Source organism: Vipera berus (assembly GCF_964194415.1).
Source record: "Vipera berus genome assembly, chromosome: 3".
Lineage (NCBI taxonomy): Eukaryota > Metazoa > Chordata > Lepidosauria > Squamata > Viperidae > Vipera > Vipera berus.
Window position 1 is genome coordinate 95875306 of NC_138204.1, and position 25110 is coordinate 95900415.

The 25110-nt window shown below is 39.9% G+C and overlaps 1 protein-coding gene across 1 annotated transcript in view; it reads right to left on the reverse strand.

Moving 5' to 3' along the window:
• The window catches only part of CRB1 (crumbs cell polarity complex component 1), a gene marked incomplete at both ends in the record, with an annotated part of 156699 nt that overhangs the window by 14729 nt on the left and 116860 nt on the right, over nucleotides 1-25110 (reverse strand). Inside the window, 4 exon segments of the mRNA XM_081325517.1 lie at nucleotides 13305-13431; nucleotides 15629-15757; nucleotides 17736-18626; nucleotides 20533-20702. Of these exon segments, the coding sequence (XP_081181643.1) occupies nucleotides 13305-13431; nucleotides 15629-15757; nucleotides 17736-18626; nucleotides 20533-20702 (1317 nt within the window).

Genomic DNA, 25110 nt, shown 5'->3' on the forward strand with positions numbered 1-25110 from the left:
AATCAAAAGTTGGAATTAAGATTGCCGGAAGAAATATCAACAACCTAAGATATGCAGATGATACCACTCTAATGGCAGAAAGTGAAGAGGAACTAAAGAGCCTCTTGTTGCGAGTGAAGAAGGAGAGTGCAAAACTTGGGTTGAAACTAAACATTAAGAAAACCAAGATCATGGCATCCGGCCCTCTCAATTCCTGGCAAATAGATGGGGAAGAAATGAAGGTAGTGATAGATTTTATTTTCCTGGGCTCCAAGATCACTGCAGATGGGGACTGTAGCCAAGAAATTAAAAGATGCTTGCTCCTCGGGAGGAAAGCCATGGCAAATCTAGACAACACACTAAAAAGCAAAACAAAAGTGCGTATAGTCAAGGCTATGGTCTTCCCAGTTGCAATGTATGGCAGTGAAAGTTGGACCATAAAAAAGGCTGAGCACCAAAGAATTGAGGCCTTTGAACTCTGGTGCTGGAGAAGACTCCTGCGAGTTCCTTGGACTGCAAGGCGATCAAACCGGTCAGTCCTAGAGGAGATCAACCCTGACTGCTCTTTAGAAGGCCAGATCCTGAAGCTAAAACTCAAATACTTTGGCCACCTAATGAGAAGGAAGGACTCACTGGAGAAGAGCCTAATGCTGGGAAAGATTGAGGCAATAGAAGAAGGGGACGACAGAGAATGAGGTGGCTGGATGGAGTCACTGAAGCAGTAGGCGTGAGCTTAAATGGACTCCAGAAGATGGTAGAGGACAGGAAGGCCTGGAGGAATGTTGTCCATAGGGTCGTGATGGGTCGGACACGACTTCGCATCTAACAACAACAGGCTAATTAAAATTAATAGAGGCTTAATTCACTTATTTTACCTGATTTCACGCCAATATATAATAGCCTAGACTAGAACCAAATATTGATCATGGAGATGTTCTTGAGAAGGATGCAGAAAAAGAGGTGGTATCTGAAGTGGGGTTGCTCACCTCTTTCAAAATACGAGTTTCTTGCATGTACTGTTGCATTACTGTTGCACTATTCACAGTTCTTTGGAGAAACAATGTCAAATCTTATATGCTTTTCTGATCCTTATTTTTTGATAGGTCCATCTCACATGAACATGAAATTAACAGTTTTGGTGTTGTTTATGAAATAGAATTGTGACTCTACTGTTTCAGCATGATATGGTAATTAAGGCATCAGCCTAGAACCTGAGACACTGTGAGTTCTGTTCCTTCCTTAGGCATAAAGCCAGCTGGGTGACCTTGGGGCAGTCACTCTGTCTCAGCCCTAGGAAGGAGGCAGAGACAAACCTTTTCTGAAAAACCTTGCTAAGAAAACTGTAGGGACTAGTTCAGTCACCAATAAAGAATATTTGTAGCTCAGGGTTGAAATGTGGGGTCCTTGGTGCTCTCTGAGCTTGCTTGTTTTCTTGCAGACGTTTCATTACCCAAACTTGGTAACATCAGACTATGTTACCTAGATTGGATGATGAAATATCTGCAAGAAAACAAGTAAACTCAGAGATCACCCAGGATCTCAAGTTCAGTCAGTCACCAGGAGTCAAAACAAAAGGAGAGGAGAGGAGGGGGGGGAGGGAGAAGAGGAAAGGAAAGGAAAGGGAAAGGAAAGGAGTTGTGTCTAGGGATGTAAATTAACTAGTTACGAATTTCTCTGAAACTGAATTTCATTAGATTAAAAAAAATCAGGAGTCTCGTAGCATTTTTTCTAACAATACATTTTATTAAAAGGCATAAGCTTTCATGAGCAACAGCTTACTTAATCAGAGTTGGCAGGAGTGCTTCATCTCTAAATTACAGCTAGCTTCTAGCAGCTAAAATGACATCAACAGAGGCAGAAATAAAGTCTAATTTATAAATAAAGTCCAATAGAAACTTTGCAACCATACTAAAATAAAATAAAATGGCAAGTTTGCCATAATAGTTAATTTATGGCATCTAGATCTTTACTTTGATCTGTCCATAAATAAGACTAACCTAAATACAGTCAAAGTCAGTTTGGTTCACATTAAAACTTGAGATTGGCTCATATCCATGATACATTCCAAATGTGTTCGTCCTCTCCAGGAAAGAATTTTAAGGACAATTAACTATTTTTCAAACATAAGAAAGGCTTATATATATTTAATACCTTTGAATGCTGCTGATATACCTGAGGGAGATGGGCAGATCAAAATGTGAAAAATAAGCAAATAAATAAAAATCTGTATATGAAAATTTGCTATAGTTCTCATTTTTTGGTTCTAATCTGAGTTCAAGTTTAGAATAGAATAGAATAGAATAGAATAGAATAGAATAGAATAGAATAGAATAGAATAGAATAGCTTTATTGACCAAGTGTGATTAGACACACAACGAATTTGTTTCCAGTGCATAAGTGCTTGATATACATGCAAAACAATAAAGTAATACTAATCATAATAACAAAGGATAATAATAATCATAATAATGATATTAATAGAGAAGGCAATGAAATAGATGAGGAGGATAAACGTAATATAGTCATACTACATAGATTTTATTATAGAGTTTAAAGAAACACGTGCATTGTAGCCCCAACCCCCTTTACTCCTATTTGAATATTGTTTATAATGTAAATACAGCTCAGAAGATCCTCATGAGTTCTCCTGGTGCCTGAAGTTCTTATTCCACTGGGAATGTTGTGTGAAGTGGTGGGATTCAGTGGGGAGAAGAACAAGATGAAACCCAAGAGAGGAGATTTCATCGAAAATATTCAGAGAAAGTTGAAATGATCTATTCCCATCCATCCATCTCATTATCTGTAATTGCCCCTTAACCAATAGAAATGTGCTTCTTTTTAACTAGCTGTATGTTTTCATTTTTCTACCTCTCAACAGAAGCAAGGGGAGATGTCACAGGCACTTTGTGCTTCCTTTTAATCTCTACTTTTTTATTTTGTGTTTGTTTTGCTTTTCAAAGAAAGTGAACTGGTTTGACAGAAGTACAAACAAGACATCTCTGAGACACTAGCCATCCAAATTAAATATGATGGTTAACAAAATAATAAAACAAAACATCATTTACTACACTGATATACTCCCACAGATTTTGCTGTTTGTAATATTTAACATAGCACATGTTCTTAGTATTTGCAAGTGTATTGCAAACAGTGTTTTTGAACTAAGCTTGCAGAAAAAAGAAGATGCAATTTTGAGAAACCTTTGTTATTATTTTTTTTAAAAAAAATGAGGAAACAAGATGAACCACAGTTGAATGGTTCTGCCAGGAGGACCCAACAATCTGAAAGCATGTTTTCTTAGCATTAGTGAGTTTATAAAGTTTTATTTAACCTCATTAGGGAGTCACCAATTCCCAGAATTCCTTCTTAGAAGATTTTGTTTCATTTTTACTTAGTGTTGTCTCCAGGTTATATTTAGCATACTATCACCACAGATCAGTGCCACTGCTTATCTCCTTGACATCTCTTTCAGGGCAACTCTGCACCACTACCCAGAAGAAGCAAACAGGGTGAGCACCCACCATTTAGAAAGACAGACAGATAGACAGACAGATAGACACTGATGTATAGTCAATGAATACAACACAGCATCTGTTATGCTTTTAACACTATCAAGTGCAGCACACCAATGCATCTGTTATAGCTATGGGGGAATCTTTTAGCTTTATCATCTGTATTTATAGCAGGAGGATATGCTACAAAAATATAGTGCTGTATTTGCATGAAAACCAAAAAGCCATTTCAGGTTTTTCTTTTCTTTTCTTTTTTTCTTTTCTTTTCTTTTCTTTTCTTTTCTTTTCTTTTCTTTTCTTTTCTTTTCTTTTTCTTTTTCTTTTTCTTTTTCTTTTCTTTTTTAAAGGGGGAGGACTAGTATTGCATAACACCCCAGCAGCTGTGAATATTTTAAAATATAAAGATTGGGTGATTATTTATACCTATGCAATTGTGTAAAGGGACGCGGTGGCTCAGTGGGTTAGGACACTGAGCTTGTTGATCAGAAGGTCGGCAGTTTGGCGGGTCGAATCCCGAGTGCCGCGTAACAGAGTGAGCACCTGTTACGCGTCCCAGCTTCTGCCAACCTAGCAGTTCGAAAGCACGTAAAAAATGCAAGTAGAAAAATAGGGACCACTACGGTGGGAAGGTAACAGCATTCCGTGCGCCTTTGGCTTCTAGTCATGCCAGCCACATGACCACGGAGACGTCCTTGGACAAGCGCTGGCTCTTCGACTTTGAAACAGAGATGAGCACCGGCCCCTAGAGTTGGAAACGACTAGCACGCATGTGCGGGGGAAACTTTACCTTTACCTTATGCAATTGTGTAGTGATAGTTTAATTTTAATTTAATTTAATAACATTTATATACCGCCCTTCTCCCTGAGGACTCAGGGCGGTTCACAGGGCAGAATAAAATAGCAAATACAAACATTAAAAAAAAGATTAAACAATTGCCCTAGTTAAAAACAATGGAAATACAGTGCTAAAAACCCCAAGAAAAATTAAAAGACCAAAAATAAAACAACCCCAGCAATCCCCATCAGGCTAGGCCAGCTTGTACAAACAGAAATGTCTTAAGATCGCGGCGAAAGGAGCGAAGGTCGGGCGCCATCCGGAGCTCTACCGGTAGCTGATTCCACAGCTCCGGAGCGCCCACAGAGAAGGATCTCCCCCTGGGGGCCACCAATCGACATTCTCTGATCGGTGGCACCCTGAGGAGGCCCTCTCTGTGGGAACGCACAGGGCGCAGGGAGCTTGATGCCGGCAGCAGATGTTCCCTGAGGTACTCCGGCCCCATGCCATGGAGTGCTTTGAACACTGTTACCAGTACCTTGAATCTCACCCGGAAGACAACTGGCAACCAATGCAGCTCACGGAGCAGAGGTGTAACGTGGGAGTATCGGGAGACTCCCAACACCACTCTCGCGGCTGCATTCTGTACCAGTTGGAGCTTCCGGGTGGTCCTCAAGGGCAGCCCCATGTAGAGAGCGTTGCAGTAGTCCAGACGAGAGGACACGAGCGCATGAGTGACCGTGCATAAATCATCCCGGCTAAGATAGGGCCGCAACTGACGCACCAGGCGAACCTGTGCGAAGGCCCCCCTAGTCACAGCTCCTATATGGTCTTCTAAGGTGAGCCGTGAATCTAGGAGGACCCCCAAGTTGCGAGCCCTATCTACGGGGGGTAATAGTTCACCCCCCATAGCCAGAGGTGGAATGTCCGAATAAACCCGGGATGAAGGTATGCAAAGCCACTCAGTCTTGTCGGGGTTGAGCTGGAGTCTGTTCCTCCCCATCCAGACCCGAACCGCCTCCAGGCAACGGGACATCACGTTGAGGGCATCACTGGGGTGGTTTGGGGTCGAAAAGAAAAGTTGGGTATCATCAGCATACTGATGATACCCAACTCCAAAGCCACGAATGATCTCACCCAGCGGCTTCATGTAGATGTTGAACAGGAGAGGCGAGAGGACCGACCCCTGAGGAACTCCACAAATGAGAGACCTCGCGGTCGACCTCTGCCCCCCTGCCAACACCGACTGCGAACGTCCCAAGAGATAGGAGGAGAACCACTGTAAAACCGTGCCTCCCACTCCCAATCCCCTGAGACGCCGCAGCAAGATACCATGGTCGATGGTATCGAAAGCCGCCGAGAGGTCTAATAGGACTAGGACAGAGGAATGCCCCCTGTCCTGAGCCCTCCAGAGATCATTCACCAGCGCGACCAATGCCGTCTCCGTGCTGTGCCCGGGCCTGAAACCCGATTGGTACGGGTCTAGATAATCCGCTTCATCCAGGACCAGAGGGAGCTGATGCGCCACCACACTCTCAACAACCTTCGCAAGAAAGCGAAGGTTGGAGACAGGACGAAAGTTGTTCAATACAGCCGGGTCCAGGGCAGGCTTCTTGAGGAGAGGCCTCACCACCGCCTCCTTCAAGACGGCGGGGAAGATACCCGCCCGCACGTCCGCCATCTTAGCAATGAATCTCTATAGTGATAATGTGATAATGATGTATTGAAAATCTGATGAATTGAGGAAGATGTAAGTGTAACTCAGTAATGAATGAACCTATCTTTTAAAATGATTAAAAGGAGCTTTTACCGAGTTAAAAACACAGTAGTATCAATGGAAGAGTTAGGTAAATTTTGGGAGGAGGGTATTTGCTTTTTTTTCATGTGCTATATACAGATATATGTATACATTTGCAATACTTAGGGACAAAATAGTGCTGGTGTATAGACAGCAACAATAAAAAAGGAGAAGAAACAGTAACTCCTGACAGTTAGAAGTGGATCACACAGGTAGTTCTCATTTAGCGAGCACAATTGGGGCTGGCAATTTGATTGTTAAGCAAAGTAGTGAAAACATGACTTTTATATAGATTAGATTTCAGCATACATTAATATCAAATATGCTGATTAAAAGAACAATTACTGTTATAGTTTTAAGGGACTGCATACAGTTTTCATTCTGAGCCAGGGCCCAGTATCTGTCAGGGATTTAATTGTCTTGTACTATATTTCCTGAAATCTGCCTATCTTAGGAAGAAGTCTTAATAGTCATCTTAGGCAGAAATATTAAAGATAGGAACCAAGGAGCTACACTTCTAATGAACTATAGCTCCTCCCTCACGTTTGAGTAGACCTCCAGAAGTTGATTGATTGGTTGACTTACATGATGTATGGCCACCCATCTCACAATGCTGACTGTATTGTGGCATGCAAGTATAAAAACATGATCCATAGCATACAACCCAAAGATAAAACAATCTTAAAAATCGCATCAATAGCAGCAGAGCTCACATAACCTTCTGACTCAAATGCCTGGGGAAATAGCCAGGTCTTCAGCATCTTATGAAAGGTTAACAGGGTGAGGGCCATCTGGATCTTCAAGGAGATGCTGTTCCAACCCTATGGAATCTACCACAGAGAAGGGATAATGCTGGGGTCCAGTAGATAGCATTGTTTAACCCAGAACATGCCTACTCGAAGAAACTGGTGGGATGGGTGAAAACCATTATCAACAGGTGGTCCCACAAGTACTCTTTCCCTGTCCCTTACAGGACTTATATATAGGTAATAACTAGCACCTTCAATTGTACCCATAACTCAAGCCAATTTTATTTATGTAGTTGATTTATTTCATTTTTATTATTAACTCAGTGGGACGAATATATTCAACACACTTCCTCCTGCTATTTTCCCCACAACAATAACCCTGTGAGGTGAGTTGGGCTGACACAGAGAGAGTGACTGTCTCGTTGTTATCCAGCTGGCTTTCATGGCTAAGGTGGGATTTGAACTCATGGTCTCTTGCTTTCTAGCCTGGTGTCTTATCCACTAGACCAAACTGGCTCTAAGACAACTTACAAAGCTGTGGTATTAAATTAACATTAAACTCCATTTGAGAATCTATCTCTTCTTTATATAGTCAATATAAAGTTTTCTCTAATTATTTTATTAGGGGTGTATTGATAAACTCTTGGCGTATGGTGAGAGGGTGGATCTATACAAAGATACCTGGCTGGTTTACTCCTTTGGAAGCTGTAACTTATTCAACGTTACACAATCCAGACAGAAACTATAGGTATAAAGATCTCATAGATTTGAGAGGCAATCTTAAATCCAGGGAGGAGTTACATTCTGGGGCTATAGAGTTGGATTGGTGGTCATATTCTCAAATGAGCTCAAGGTTTAATAGGGATAAGCAGGAATTTGGAATCAATATAATCCCACAAGAATTAGACAAGATTTTATGGGGAAGTGATGCTAAATTTTTATCTAAGACCTATAATCTACTTTTGTTCCATGGGATGGAAGGGGGATCAATAAATGACGTAATGAATGCCTGGGGGAGAAATATTGGTCGCACTATAGAATTAGAAGAGTGGGAACAAATTTGGAAGAAAAATATAAAATTAACGTTAGCAACGGCATTTAAAGAAAATATGTACAAAATGTTGTATAGATGGTACTTAGCTCCCGCACGAATTTCAAAAATGTTTCCCAATGCAAATGACAAATGTTGGAAATGTGATTCTGCCAGCGGCACTTTCTACCATCAATGGTGGACTTGTCCAAAGCTTAGGCGTTACTGGACCAATATAAAAAATTGGTTATTTCAAATAACAGGATATGATCTTCAATTGGACCCAGCTATTTTCCTCTTGGGGATGAAGCCACAAGAAGTACCAAAAATGTTTGGTATCTAATAATACATATTACAACAGCGGCGCATATGATTTATGCGCAATATTGGAAGACGATGGAAATCCCAACGGACTATCAAGTAATAGAGAAAGTATTACTATGCGCAGAGTCAGATCGAATGACATATATTCTCAAAGGGAAAAATGAATCACTTTTCAATAAAAGTTGGGACTCCTGGTATTCATGGTTACAAAATAGAATATTTAATCCCAACGGGGGAAATACCAGATGATTGTGTATTTTTATTTGAGGTATAGAATCTGGAGATATATACAATTATAGATGTCTAATATTTGGTAATTAAAGGTTACTTAGCCTGGGATGTACGAGAAAAAGAAATTAGGGGTAGTATTACACTCCCCGGTCCTGTCTAATGTTGTTGTTCTTGTTTTTTTGGTGTCTAGGATGTCTTGGTGTTTTTCTATTTGATGCACTTTTCAGTACTTTGTAATAATGTTCTTGTTTTTTTATTTAAAATTTGTTTAATAAAAATATTTAAAAATTTTTTTTTTAAAAAAGAGAATCTATCTCTTCTTTCAAAGATTCTATAAGTGAAAAACAGATTAGTGCAGTATGAAGTAATTTTGAAGTGGATTTATAATGAAGGAAAATAAACACTATTTCAGTATTTGTTCCTAACTGAATACTTCCATAGAAGAGATCCTTTTGAATTATTGTGATATGAAAAATGAAGGAACAAGAACTAGGTCTTCATTATAATCTGGACACCGTACGAATATAACTCTAATATAAAGCAACCACAAATATTTATAATTACAGTTTAATCCTTCTCATAACATTAGTTCTTACAGCAGCCTTCAAGCCACTTAATCTAACAGTTGTCCTCTCCTTTTCTTGTTGTCAAGTGAAATATCTGGGTGACCTTATTAGGTTCAGAAGCTAAACAGAATCAGACCTGGTTAGCATTTGGAAGGGGAAATTCCAGGGTTGTTGGTTAATCTGAGTAGAAAACATTCTGAAAGAGTATATTTCTGCATTGCATGAATATGTCTGTGAAATCATCTGGAGTCAAACTTCACTCAGTGTAGCCTTTATGTTACCTTTCACTAGTGGAATCTGAAGTGCTATCCACAAATACAATGAACAAATAAGAAATACAAAGGCCAATAACTTGTATTGGTGAATGGACTACTTATTTGTAGCTTTTTAAAATCCCTCAAGTTAACTTTGTATTGCTGAGCTAAGGCCAAAGCATATTTTGCTTATTCTTTCTCATTTTAATAGGATGATGATGATTATTATTATTATTATTATTATTATTATTATTATTATTATTATTATCAACATCATCATCATCACCATTGTCATTGTTATTGTTATTATCTTTTACAACATGAGCACATGTAAGAATGGCAGTAAGATCAAAAATGAAAGTTGAACACGCAAGATTAAGGGGAAAGATATGCTAACGGAAGGAAAAGTTGTTATTCAGGGTTTGACACCTTTTTCGTCAGTACGATAATTAGTCAAGAATAACTGCATAGAAACAACTATGCAAATATGGAATAAATTATTTATGAAGTGGTAGGCATTTATTATCGTAATTTAAGTGCCATTAGGATGTGTACATCGAACTACCAATTGCAATTGTTGAATACATTAAGACCCCTCCAACAGGCAAATCCCAATCTCATTTTCTGCAAGGGGGTATTTTTAAGTTCTGAATTCATCATTACTAATATTTGCCATGCTTATCCATGGTTTCAATATTATTAGGAGAAGTATAATTCTGTATATACTGCTGTCGGGATTTTTTTTAAATACTACAGTTCTGGATTTGATTATTACATACTAGAAAACTGTAAGTGTGAAGGGGACCTGCTGGACTTTTAATCTGGGCCCTGAGCGCTGCATTTTCAGAGCAAAGAAACACAGCCCAGGGTTTCTGCCTTGATGAGTTATATGATTCTAGTTAAGGACTGTTATATTCTACTGATAATTCTGTCCTAATGACCGTTGTAAGAAAGTTGCTGATTCAGAAAAGTAATGGGTTGACATTAGAGAGAGAATTTTAAATGTAAACAAACAAATTCCATGCAGTACCCCCCCCTCCCCACATACATACATGTGTACATACACACATACAGAGTCACAGAGTCACAGAAAAGAGAGGGATAGAATATGTGTATGTGTTTCAGTTGACATTTGGTGAAATCAAAATAGCAGGCACCAAATGTATTCTGAAATTGGAAAAGAAGGCTTTCTGTCCTAAGGGAAAGTTGATCCTCTTAGTCTTTAGTCTTTAGCGAAAGGCACTTGTCTCCAGAGATGTTTAAGTAATCACACACCTCAGGGCTCAGGTGTAATGCAGTTTGGAAACAGCATTGCTTCAGCTTTCAAAGTAGCATGGATCTGAAGTGTGCATAAACCTTTATAAATAATGACATGCTCAAAGACAATGAGAATGGCACAAAGAGACACAAATGAGAAAGATAGAGGCAGCATGACAAAAGCAGAAGCTTTATTATTTGCACAAAGACAGAGATGCTAATACAGACAGAATGTGGTAAAAGAACACAGGTGTACAGATTTATGAATTTGGAGGATGGACTTGAAAAACAAGGTGTTAGGAGTCATTTCCATGATTGCAGGAGTTAATGGGCTTAGCGGCATGAATATAGGGAATAAGATTTTTTTTAAATTTTATATGGTTTTTATGCTTTTAGCTGTAAATTCTTCAGTCACTCTGAGAGTGAGGCGATATCTAAATTTTGTGAACAAATAAACAAATATGAAGGAATTAGTGATTTTAATGACACATTCTAAATACACTTTTGCACCCAAGTATCTAATTCCACAATCTCAAAATACATTTTGAGGAGGGAAATATCTATCTATATCTATATCTATATCTATATCTATATCTATATCTATATCTATATCTATATCTATATCTATATCTATATCTATATCTATATCTATATCTATATCTATATCTATATCTATATCTATATCTATATCTATCTATATCTATATCTATATCTATATCTATATCTATATCTATATCTATAAAGGTAAAGGTTCCCCCGCACATGCGTGCTAGTCGTTTCCGACTCTAGGGGCCGGTGCTCATCTCCGTTTCAAAGCCGAAGAGCCAGCGCTTGTCCGAGGACGTCTCTGTGGTCATGTGGCCGGCATGACTAGACGCCAAAGGCGCATGGAACGCTGTTACCTTCCCACCGTAGTGGTCCCTATTTTTCTACTTGCATTTTTACATGCTTTCGAACTGCTAGGTTGGCAGAAGCTGGGACGAGTAACAGGTGCTCACTCTGTTACGCGGCACTCGGGATTCGACCCGCCAAACTGCCGACCATCTGATCGACAAGCTCAGTGTCCTGACCCACTGAGCCACCGCGTCCCTTATCTATATCTATATCTATATCTATATCTATATCTATATCTATATCTATATCTATATCTATATCTATATCTATATCTATATCTATATCTATATCTATATCTATATCTATATCTATATCTATATCTATATCTATATCTATATCATCTATATATCTATATATCTATATATCTATATATCTATCTACCTTGCCTATTCTGCAGAATAACCACATTCAAAAATGTTTTTGAGACCAATCATTCTTACAAATTCTGTAGTTCTTCCATATTCCAAACCTATAAAATAATTTATTATTGCAACATCATTTGTGTTGCTTAGATATTTTCTACTTTTTTTTCTTTTTGGCAAGATACCCAAAGGTTTATGTACAGCAATCAGAACTGTCCATTATAATATAACATTAGTAAAGCATTTTTCTTCTATGTCACTCAACTCAGTACTACAGCCATTTTCAGTATAAAACAAAGGAAAAGTGTTTATTCAGACTATTCCATGTTAGAATAAAAGTCCTTTTAAAAATATAGATAGCCATACAATATTTTTTGCTTTGGAGCACATGGTTATTGAACTGAACATTAAGTTCATTCTTTCTGCATTCATTCTATGTCATTATCAATTAACTTTCCAATTAAGATGATAATGCTAGATACCATCCATCTGTCCATCCATCCATGGAGATGAAAGGACACGTAGAGTTTGATGATAAAACCAGTGAGTGAATAAGGGCTGAACCTCAATACAAGCCCAAATTTGGGTCTACATTGGGGTGCTAAAGATGGTGAGGCAGCAATACAGGAACTGGGTGAGACAGGCTTGTATTAAATCTTAGTGAGTACTGAAGCACACATGACTTCCATCCAACCAGATATTACATTACACATGTGCACAAATTAAGACACTTAAGATCAGTGATAACATTTTGAAAGTCAGAAATACAAGTTGGTGATTTCAAAGTATTGGAAGAAAATGACCACATTAAAAAAAGGGAATAGCATCTTGATGCTCAAACTGCAAAATGTAAAGGAAACCAAAGCAAATCTAAATTGGATTTAATGTAAGTAAACTGAAATCAAAATTAAATTCAAACTGATAATATGGTTAATCCCTATTCATGACACAATTTTCCCTTTCTATCATATTAAAATCACAATTTGGCGGCAACATTTGGAAGGGCTCCAGATACAATTTCCAATGCATTGGGTGCCCTCTATATAACTCTGAGGCTGTAGGCTGCATCCCCTGTTTTAAAGTCAAAGATGTTTGTTTTTGCATCTTACAATGTTAAGGGAGGAGACAGGATAAAAACCAGACTACTGAACAAATCCAAACTAGAAGACATTATCAGCAAGTGAAAATGGAGATCTGTTTTTGCAACCTTTTCCTGTCTTCTCTATCACTTAAAAGTATCGAGTATCACAAATCTGTCTCACAGCCTCTGTGTTTACCATTGTAATAATAACTCCAAATCATTGCAATGACGGACTTTACATCAACCTGAAATATTGCAAAATAATGGTTAGAAGTACTGGATTTGTTGTTATTTTTACTTTCACTTTGGCCAAGATATCCTCTGCTGTGTTTTGATGACTTTAAAGTAACACTGGGTGGATTTTTGCTGCTAATCATCTGGTTCACCCCATTCCACAGCTGGGTCATCATCCATGCGCAGAATGAGGTAAGAAAGTAGCTGAAAAAGATTCTGCCACAACAAGAGAGAGACATAAAAAGAGATGTCGCTTACATCTATCTCACAGCGATCACCAGCATAATTCACATCACAGATACAGTAAAATTTGTTGTTCTGGTTCTGGCAGAGGCCCCCATTGAGGCATGGATTAGAGTTGCACTCATTGATATCCACTTCACATCTGCAAAGCAAACATTAGATTAGTATTTAGACCAGCTGTTCTAAGAAAAAGTGAAGGGGAAGAAATTTGTCTTTTTGTTTTTTAGGGGCTCTGAAATGGCTTAAGCCACCTTTCCTCAACCTGTTTTCTTCCAGATTTATTGGACGTCACCTTCCATTATCTCCAGTCATCAAGGTCCATGGCTGGGTATTATGGATATCAAAGTATAAAACATCTCACTGCAGAAAGTGAGTTAACAACATTGGTCTTTGGAGGTCAGGATTAATGGTTTCCATAAATGAGACTCATGCTCTCCTTTTTAAAAGTTGCATTTTAATGAAAGGTAACTGAAGTGGGAGGAGAGAAGGACAAAAGAGATAGGAAAAAATTCAGAAAAGAGAAACAGACATTAATAATAAAAACTAATGGATTGTCCTTCCTATGTTGCTTGTTGGAATTATGGGGGGATTACATATTTGAGAATGTTGAAGATGACAGTGATATGAAGGAATTTTTAACATGAATTAGATATACTGTACATTATTACAATGTAAATTCAAATAAAAGCATTTATCTGACATTACTGCTCTGCTTTAACTATAAAAAGAAAGTTGAAGTGTCTGTTAGTTTATGCTCTCTGGTTACACAGAACACGGATGAGATCTAGTAAGTATTGATGATGCTGTAGAAAATTTTGTAATTTCAGATATACAGGAGTTCTTTGGTGTGAAGTGTTGTAACAAGAGTTTCAAGATAGCAAACACTAATCTTAAACGTAACTGTGAAAATATTAAAACACAAATCAAGGTTTAATTCACATACTGTATCTATAGCAAACTAGAGGGAAAAAATTAAAATGTCAATCTGACTTAAATATATTATATTCTTTTCAGGCCACACAACCTAAAAAGACTCTGGGCAGTTTGCAATATTTTTTAAAAAAATTCAGATTTGGAATATGTGTTCAGTTAGAATAATCCCAAAATATACAGGTACCCTTATTACATTCAAGAATATAGAAAGTGATACACAGTGCCATGTGTTAGTTACTGAAAAACTAAAACTTCTTGCCCTACTACTATGGTTGAAAATATAAAGATTTTAATTTCTTTAATAATAGTAATTAGGTTTTTAGCAGAAGATGCATATTCTTCTTGTTATAAATGTCTGAGAAGGGGGAAAAATGCACCATTATTTTTTTTTTGAATATTCTTAATTCATCCTTAAATCTACAATGGCTGGTATTTAATGTTTTTTTTGAGTATTTGGGTTATATACTGCATATTAGCTGTGAGTGCCAAATTCTGTCTCTATTGATAGCCAGAAATATTTCATGTTGTTCATCATTCATATTTCACATTAAACACTACATGCAGATGTGTGCAGTTTACTTTCTTGTTTAACAAAAAAGTGATTCAGATACAAACAGGGGATGAGGCTGTGAACATAGGTTTTTTATTCTAGTATAAGGTTTTTTTCAGGTGGACATTGGTTACATCAGCCTTCCCCAATCTAGGTTCTCTTTATATTGCGGACTCCAGCTACTAGAATTCTTAGTTACATTGAAATTTTGAGAGTTGAGTCCTTATAACTGGAGAAAATGAAGATGGGTTGCAAGCAAGTTTTTACAGGATGAATTACATAAATTACAGATCATTTTGAAACTAACAATGTAAGGTTTGGGGAATCTTGTTCACTGTGTAAATGCAATGTGTTTGGAACTAAAGTGAATAGGACTCCATTAGATAAAGGAGATCATGATTTGTGCTACATGTAGGGTTTATTTACACAGGCAGAGGAAACCATGTGGTATAGCCTCCCTGAGATGGGCTTGATCACAAAATATGACAACCTTTGTGAAGTTACAGCATTTTGTAACTGATGTAAGAAGATGTTTCTTCTTGCCAATAATTTTATTTTTTAAAAAATGACACCACCTTATATAAACCAGCTTTTTAATGAGAAACCCTCACATTGGAATGGGTCCTTCGAAACACATTTGTGTGGGTTCTGTTTTGTTTTTGTCACTGCTTCTGCAATTGAATTAATAGCAAGATGATATGCTACTGTAGTAGACAAAACCTAATATTTCTGCCAAGCCCAGTGTTTGTTGAATTAGATTGTAATAATAACAACTAACATATGGCATTGTGCAGTTGCATGAAAAAAAATTATACATCCATTCTCAAATCAAACATGATACATCAAAAGATCTTACTGTAGCCCTGCAAAGCCTGCGAGGCACATGCACTCTAAGCGTCCTTCAAACTCTGTACAGTTGCCATAATTGTAACAGGTGATATTTCTGTTCTCATTCCCACACAGTGTTGAAGGCATTCGTATGTGCCTACAATGGGGAAAAAAACAAGTCTGTAATAATGTCCCAATATTCTATTCTATCTATTTTTAATATATTAAAACCTGATATGGAATCTACTGAGTCTTCTCTTGGATTCATATAAGACTAATAGAGGGATTACTTCCAAGTAATCAGATACCAAATATATAAATAGGAGAACTCTTGGGATCTTGGGCACCTCTTTTCCTAGAGTGGGAGAGGTCAATTGGAAGAAGGACTAACCCAAATAAAGGGAGTGGCTATTTTTAGGAAGTATCTCACTGGAATTAATGCATCTTCTTTTTAGGCTTTCATGGAAGACTGAAAAAAATGAAGAGCAGAGAGGTGTGGATCTGATGCATTTCTTCTGAATCAGTTCTAAGCATGACCGTTCCTGGTACTTCTATAGTTAAGAAAGATGCCATTGATGGCTACCTTGACAAAATTACAATGCTGTTTTTTATTTTTTGTAACCATGGTTTACCACTACATTCTTCCAAAAAGTTAGTCCAATTTCCCTAGCCTAATCTTCAGTTCTGGAATTATTTAATGGTCTCTTATCTAATGTGTTTTAAAATCTCTTTCAACCTTTCCCTCAATTCCAAAATACTCATTTTCCCTATTGTTTCTACTTATATTCCAAAGACTGTACATCCAAATAAATAAATAAATCTGTCTTCTCACATTTCCCAAATGTTGGGTGTGTGTGTCACATTTATGAGCTCTTTGCATATGTATTCTCACAACAGGAGGAAAAATACTGCCAGGAAAAATTACAACCCCCATCACCCATTTTTTTCCTGATATATTGGTTTAAGATTATTCTTTTGATAGCATATCTGTTGGACATACCTAGAAGTTATCTGCCAAGACAAATTTATTTATTTTATTTAATAAAATTTATATGGCCACCCAACTCACTCTCAAAGACAAGGATATCTCCAAAAATGAGGATATCAGTAAAAAATTTGGAGGCACAAAATAATTTGTATAAATTATACAAAACCCCAAATAGCATAAACAAACCCAAGTCACTAAACAAAGAAAATGAAAAAAAAACCAGATCTCAATTAAATTTTTGGAAAAGTTTTAAATAGCTGTTTGCATTTTAGATAATGCATTAATAATAAATAAAATTAAATGTAATATTAAGTCTCAATGGCTGTTTGTTTGTCAGTGAAGAGCCTTTTGATGGTGGGGACTATTTTGAGTTCTGGAGTCTCAATGTGGATACTTATTTCTTTCCTCTTCTCCCCATTTTTGTCCATTTCCCCATGCCAAATGGGCCCATATGAATGGTAGTTATTATGGGTATGTGAAAAGTAGAAAGAGGAAAAAAATTAGGAGTTATTCCTGCTTGTAATATTAACTTAAGTAACACCTCCTTAAGTAACACCAGCTGCCTGCAATTAGTGCAGGTTCGCATCCCACCAGGCTCAAGGTTGACTCAGCCATCCATCCTTCCGAGGTAGGTAAAATGAGGACCCAGATTGTTGGGGGCAATTAAGCTGACTTTGTAATAATGCCGCTTGGGGTGTGTGTGAAAGCCCTAATAAGCAGGCATATACATGAAGGCTACTGCTAAGCTTGTAAGCCGCCCTGAGTCTTCGGAGAAGGGCGGGATATAAATGGAATTTAAATAAATAAATAAATAAATAAATAAATAAATAAATAAATAAATAAATAAATAAATAAATAAATAAATAAATAAAAAACAGCCTTTACCACATCTTCTTTTTTTCTTTGAGCAAGTGCTTACTCTTGGTGACTGCCTGGATGGGTCCCTGCACTTTCTGAAGTGGTTTGCCATTGCCTCCTTCCTAGAGCTGAGAGTGACTGACCCCAAATTACCAAGCAGGCTTTGTGTCTCAAGATGAGACTAGGACAATTTCCCAGTTCCTGATCTTGTCCCTTAACCACTAGATCAAACTGGATCTCTAACTATTCATAGTGAATAAATATTTTAATCAAAACTTTGTTGCCATACCTGCAAAATCTTCCAGTGAAATTCCCAGTGCACAGGCATGAATAACCATTAATTTCATCTACACAAGTGGCACCATTTCCACAGAGATGTCCAAAACAGTCATCTATGTCTTCTTCACACCTTGTTCCTCTGTATCCAGGATTGCATACACACTTATAAGCTGATATTCCATCACTGCAATTTCCATGGAGACAAGGGTTTGAGGAGCATTCATCAACACTGATTTCACACTGAGATCCAGTCCATCCCTTGGCACATGAGCAGTGAAAATAGCTGTAAAAATCTTCACACATCCCGCCATTCAAGCAAGGATTTAAGCTGCAGGCATCCAACATAAGGCAACCAGTGACAACAGAATTGGCAGAGATCTTGAGAAACTGTTCTTCTTGAGGTTTTTTTGTATTGTCGAAGTAAGAGAGATGAATTCCACCAATCTCCACAGTGCTCATGCACCCTCTCAGTCCATCTTTATTATCAAAAGCTTTGTCAGCCAGATAGACATCTATATCTTCTCTCAGGAAGTTAAGGTTTCCGGTGGCAACAGTACTTGTTGCATGTTCTCTCTCATCATTTATATCAATACGCCATCTTGATGACTGAGACAGTGGCTCTGTCATAGAATAGGTGACCTTGTGCCACTTCCCATCATTTACTGATAGGGAACTAGCCAGGCTCAATGTAAAAAAACTATTACCACTTTGCAGCTGAAACAACAATTTGGTATTCTGAATACTGATAGAGAGGAACTCTGGCTCCTTCTCAGCATAAACTAGTATCACATTTGAGTTTTGAGTCCGAAAACCAAAGGTTATATTAGTGAGGTCTCTCCTGATCTTCCCATTGCTTCTATAAAAGATGGCACTGTTTCTGCCGTTAAAAATGGCATTGGAGATACCTGAGCAGAGATGGAAAAAATCAGTTTACTGCATAAGACTAGTGTTATCATCTCTGTATATTCGTGAGAGAATCCACCTTGGTTTCCACATGGTATAAAACTGAAAGTACTTGGCAATAAAAAAAGCACACTTATGTGAATCTTAAGAGTTAGAGAATTGATTATGTGCTCCCTATTGTTGAAAATATTGAGAGCCCATACTTATTATTATTCCCTTAACTGTCCTGACTTTGTAACGATTGGTGTGATTATAAAGCTGAAAAATGTATTAAAGTTTTAAGAAATCTGCAATTAATTAGCATGAAAAATAGTTTGCCAAAAGAGGAGAAGAGGAGGACATTTGAAGTCAGTATAAAGGTTTAATCTTATCTCACTGTATCCTCAAATAGAAGAACAGTGATACTGAATTAGCACCGTGCTGTTTTTAGAACTATCTTAGCTCCAACTAAAAGATCTGGGTTACAAAACTATAGATAATCACAACATTACAACAAAGAATTGGATTGTTCTGGATTGCTTTGTTACCACATAACTGTTGACCCACTTTTATCAGTCCACATATAATAATACTATCTTGAATAAAGGGCAATGTTCTGATAGCTAAGCATTCCTCTTCCCCTTTCTCCCTCTTAAACATGCAAGTAGAGCGATGCAATTAGATAGTTGAAATTTTAGGGCTTTCTGAGAAAGATAGTTGGCCTTGGTCAGGGGTAGGCAACCTTGGCTCTTTTATGACTCGTGGACTTCAACTCCCAGAATTCCTGCTCAGCAGGGTCATGGATTCCTATTCTGTCCTGATGGCCCTACTGTACATGATTTTATGGTGCTAAGGATATTTGGCAATTGATGAGGAAAAGAAATCTCTATAAAATCAATCATTCCCTTCTCTCTCCATCTTTACTTTAGAATACACATAAAGTAGATAGATATGCCTCTACTAGCAGATCATTTCAGATTTGTAGCAGCAGGAATGTCTGACTCCTGATCATTTAACACAATAACAGTAATGTCCTAAATTATATTGCTAAAATAAGGAAAAAATGGGCAATCACAAATTCTCTATTGTTACATTTGTGTATTTTTCACCTATTTTGATGAATCTTAGGGTTTAAAAAAATAGCACATCTCTGAAACCACAATCTTGCCTTGGAGAGGAGGAACAGAATGTAATGTCTATTCATGCCACCTTCTCCTGTCCCCTATCTTACCATGCAAATGTGCATTTCTATACACTACTCAAACCTACTGACTCCCTGCATTTTATTTCTTAATGTGTTTCTACAGAATGCAACCCACCATCATCCTAAATGCATACTGGAGCTCCTATTGTTTTTAAGGATTTACTATTACTTACAGAATAATGGAACTATACATAATTAAGAGTGTTTCATGAAACAGCAAGTTTGGCGAAATTTGACACCAAAATTTCCATCAGAAGCATTCACATAAGTTCCTCTGTGTGTTAAAAACAAAGCAAAACCATCAGATGAGGGAGCCTTGCTGATCATCCCCATTTCTTCTGATGAATTGCACATTATCTCTGGAACCATGATGCCTAACCCAGGGCCATAGGTATGTACTCCTATTAAATCCCTCTATTCCAGGCCCTTTTGCATGTTTGGACTTTGGGGCAAAATGTATAGTTTTAAGGTATCTGCCTCTCAAACTGGACTGAACTGTGCTTTCTTTTGGAGTATATGATCCTTAGCATCCCATACAAAGCCTTGTGCAGTCCATCAGCTGATTTAAGTTGCCTATTTGTAGTCTTCTGTTTTTTAAAAAATTACTGTTCATGCTCGCCTTGGTTCTTATTATTGGCTAGTGATGCTAATAAAAAGAAATGGGTAGCAAAATAAGTGATCATGCAAAAGGGAATACAAATAACAGGCTAAGTGGAAATACTTGCATTCAAATCCTTGATACACCGGCAGGCATTGGGCTTCAGGAGGGCAAGGACTGAGGTCACACCATTTTACTTCTTCACAAGCTTTCCCAGCCATATTTGGTGGACAAGTGCAAGTGAAGTCATCCCAAATTGAATAGCAAATACCACCATTCTGGCATGGAGCGGACTAAAAAAGGAAAAAAATGGAAATGAAAGGTGAGCAAAGTGAAGTAGCCGAAGGACCGCTCGGGACGACAGGCTAGTTAAACAACAAGTTTATTTAGAGCAAGGCAAAACAGAGAATAACTTGTCCGGCTTTTATAGCCGGCAGCTGGTAGCGAGGACCAATCAGATGTATTTATTTTGGCGCCGTGTCCGGCAGGGACCAATCAGCGTCGTCTTCTGTTGACAGCTCCGGCTTCCGCGTGGTGTGGTGTTTTGACAGCCGCGAGCTGTCAGTGGCTGCGCCTGCGCAGTGTGGCGGACGCTTTGACAGCTCAGTCTTCTTCACGGTCCGGAGTTTGACAGCCGCGAGCTGTCAGTGGAGGCGCCTGCGCAGTACGGGGAACTTTGACAGCTGTCAAAGTTCCCGCGTGTATTCCTGTCAGGCGGCTTCCCTTATATATGCTTTGACGATGCTTTTGTGCTGTTAACATATACACTCAAGGGAATGTTTACATCATGTTATATCATATATAATACACCCCTTACCCCTCCCCTGGTGCGTTTCTTTCCTCTTGGATGTTTGACCCTGCCCACTGATAGTCCTTTAGGTAGGTGGGTGGTCTTCGATTCCTGGATGATCGGCGAAGGGGTGGTGGATGGTCTGGTTCTGGTTCTTCGTTTTGGTGTTCAACTTCCTGGTTTGGGATAGGCAGCATTTCCGGTGGGGGTTGTAAGTCGGCGTTGGTTGGTTGCTTGGAATTGTGTGGCGGTTGTCTGGGTCTGAGCTGGTCAATATGGCGGCGTATGTTGCCCTGTGCCTGCGTAGCTATGAGGTATGAGATGGGCCCTGTTTGTTTTATTACTGTCCCTTGAACCCACTTGTTTTTATCTGTGTATGATCTTGCCCATATTAATTGACCAGGGTTGAGTGTGCGGCCGGGGTGGGGGTGCTGTTTTTCTTCTGGGTATGTGTCGGGGTGCAGTCTGTCGAGACGTGTTATTAGCCTCCTCCCCCATCTTAATTCCGCTGGTGATTTGCCCGTTGTGGAGCATGGCATTGTGTGTTGTGACAAGAGGAACTGGCTGAGTCGCCTCTGCCAGTTCCCTTTAACGAATTTTTTTAATGCTTCTTTCGTGGATCGTACCATAATTTCAGCCATTCCGTTCGACGACGGGTGGAACGGCGCCGACGTGACCAGCCTAATACAATTCTTCGTAGCGAAGATCTGAAATTCACGAGAGGTGAATTGAGGTCCATTGTCGGAAACTATGGTGTCAGGTAGGCCGTGCGTTGCGAATATTTTTCTTAAGGCTTGAATAGTGGCTGCGGACGTTGTTTTCCTAAGGGGCGTGACTTCCAGCCATTTGGAATAGCTGTCTACTGCTATTAAGAAACTTTGGCCCTGGATAGGTCCTGCAAAATCTATATGTATACGTGACCAGGGGTTCCTTGTAGTCTCCCATTTATGGATCGGTGCCTGGGGGGGTTCACTCCTGGTCTCCTGACAGGTATAACACCCACCCACATACTTTTCAATTTGTTTATCTATGCCAGGCCACCATACATAACTTCTAGCCATTGCCTTCATTTTTACAATTCCAGGGTGCCCTTCATGTAAAATGTGTAATGTTTGGTCTATGTTTTTCTCTGGTATGATGACCCTATTTCCCCATAGTAGGCATCCTCTATGTGTTGAAATCTCGTTTTTCCTGTTATAATAAGGTTGGAATTGGGGTTGTGGGTTTTGAGCTGGCCACCCTGTTGTGGCCCATTTGAGGACTCTGGCAAGTATTTTATCTTTTGCTGAATTCTTAGCTATAATGTTTGCCGTCAGGGGGCATTCTGGAAGCTGAGAGATTGCTAAAATTAGGCTGGCTGGGGCTGGATCTGAGTCCCTGGTTTGTATGGGCAGTCTGCTGAGGCAGTCAGCATGTCCTAATTCCTTACCTGGTTTATGTATTAGTTGATAAGAATAGGCTGCTAAGAACGTTGACCATCTTAAGATTCTCGGGGAGAGAATTTGTGGTGTAATTTTATTCCAAGTAAATATGCCTAGCAGGGGTTTGTGATCTGTAAATATCGTAAATGGTCTTCCATACAGATAATCATGAAATTTTTTGACCCCTGCTACTATCGCTAGGGCTTCCCTGTCAATTTGTGCATAGTTTCTTTCTGCTTTGGTCAGAGTGCGAGAATAGAAGGCTATGGGTCGTTGTGTGCCATCCTTGAATAGGTGACTTAAGACTGCCCCAATTCCGTAGGGAGAGGCATCGCAAGCGATGCATATTGGGGTGTCTTCTCTGAAAAGGGTGATGGTTGAGCTTTGACAGATAATTTTTTTTAACGATTGGAAACTATTTTCATGTTCTTTGGTCCAGGACCAAGTTGTACCCTTATCGAGGAGCCTATGGAGAGGCTCTGCAATAGTGGCTTTGTGGGGAATGAAAGCATGGTAAAAGTTTAACAGTCCCAAAAAGGATTGAAGCTCTTGCTTATTCCTAGGGCTGGGTGCGGTTTGAATAGCCCTTAGTTTCTCAGAGGTGGGGTGGATGCCCTGGCTATCGATTTTATACCCTAGGAATTCTGTAGAAGTGACTCCAATGGAGCACTTTTCCCGCTTAAGTTTGAGACCGGCTTCTCTGAGCCGGCTCAGCACAGCTGACAGCCTGTCAGCTAAACTAGCTTCATTTTCTCCGGCGATGAGAACATCGTCAAAATAGGGGCAGACCCCGGGTATTCCTTTCAGGGTCTTTTCCATGATACCCTGGAAGATACCCGGGGCTGCAGATATGCCGAACTGAAGCCTCTTAACTTTAAAAGCACCGCGGTGGGTGACAATAGTTTGCGCTTCCGCGGTGTCGTCTGTGACAGGCAGCTGTAAATATGCCTGCGAGAGGTCGAGCTTGGCGAAAATGGTGCCAGAGCGGATGGAAGCAAATACGTCCCTTACCGCTGGCACCGGGTAAGCATGGGGGCTGAGGGCTAGGTTGACTGTCGCCTTATAGTCAGCGCATACTCTCACTTCGCCATTAGGTTTGATTGGGGTGACAATAGGGGTCTCCCAGGTTCCCCCATCTGTTGGCTCCAGCACCCCTAGACTCACGAGTCGGTCAAGCTCATTTTCAATTTTTTCTTTGAGGGCAAAGGGTACCCTCCTAGCTCTTATTTTAATTGGTTGGATTGCTGGATTTAATTGCAGGGAAATGGGGGGACCTGTATATTTCCCTAAAGTGCCCTCGAAAACGTCGGCGTACTTTTCGCAAACGGCTTCCAGGCTGGGTGTTTGAATGGTATTAACCCCAGATAAGGCGATGCCTAGTGGCGTGAACCAGTTAAGCCCTATCAAGTTGGTACGGTTCCCTGGCGTAACTAAAACCTCCAGGGTGCCTTTGAACCCCTTATACTGTACAAGGACCTTGGCTTTCCCTTCCAGCGGAATAGGGGTTTTCTGGAAGTCTGCAAGGTGAACCTGAGTTTGTTTCAGGGGAATTTGTCTTCGGCCTTTCTGACAGATCTCCTGATAGGTAGTTAGCGAAATTAAGGAGACCGCTGACCCTGAATCCACCTCCATGTGGCAAGGCACCCCCTGAATTCTGACCCAGACCTTAACCTTGGAACTTATGCAGTTTACCCTATCGATTGTCTCAACCCGGTTGCCTGGTGGGGTTTCCCTGTTGGCCTGGGCAGCTGGCCTACCTGGGGGGTTTGCCTCCACCTCATTGACGTTGTCCCGGCCCTTGCTGCGGCACACCGGCTTGATGTGGCCAGTCTTCCCGCAGTTGTGGCATTTTGCGTTCCTAAAGCGGCAGCTTCCACGGGCATGGTTGCCCCCGCAGCTGGCACAGGCGGCTCGTTGCACGTAACGCGGGGGTGGCGGTGGAGGGTCCCTGACTCCTCGACGGTCCGACGTTTTTCCCCTCCTCGGCTGTCGGTGCTCCATCCTGCGCTGTAGGGCTTCTCCATCGGTGAAATCTACCGACTCTCCGCTGTCGCTGAAGGTTGCGCTTTCCTGGTAGACGGTCGCCGGGGTCTCTGGGGTCATGTTCGTCGGCTTCTTTTTGTGGCTGTGTTCATATGCCATGATCTCCCTGGTCAGCTCAGCCAGATTCATGTCAGGTTTGGACGTCAGTTTTTTTTGTAGTTTCTCGTCCCTCAGACCGATCACCACCTGGTCCCTGATGCGGTCTTCCAGGTCGGGGAAGCAGCAGTTCCGCGCGGCGTGTCTGACCCCGGCGATGAACTCGTTGGCGGGCTCGTCCTGCCGTTGTTTCTTTTGTGCGAATTGCACCCGCCAGTACAGTTCCGAGCGAGCCGGCATGTAGTACTTGTTCAGCTGGTCCACCAGGTCCGCGTAGGAGACGTCCGTGATGGGCACTGGGCTGAACAGCCCGACGGCTGCGTCGTACACCGGGGGCCCGCTGATGTACAG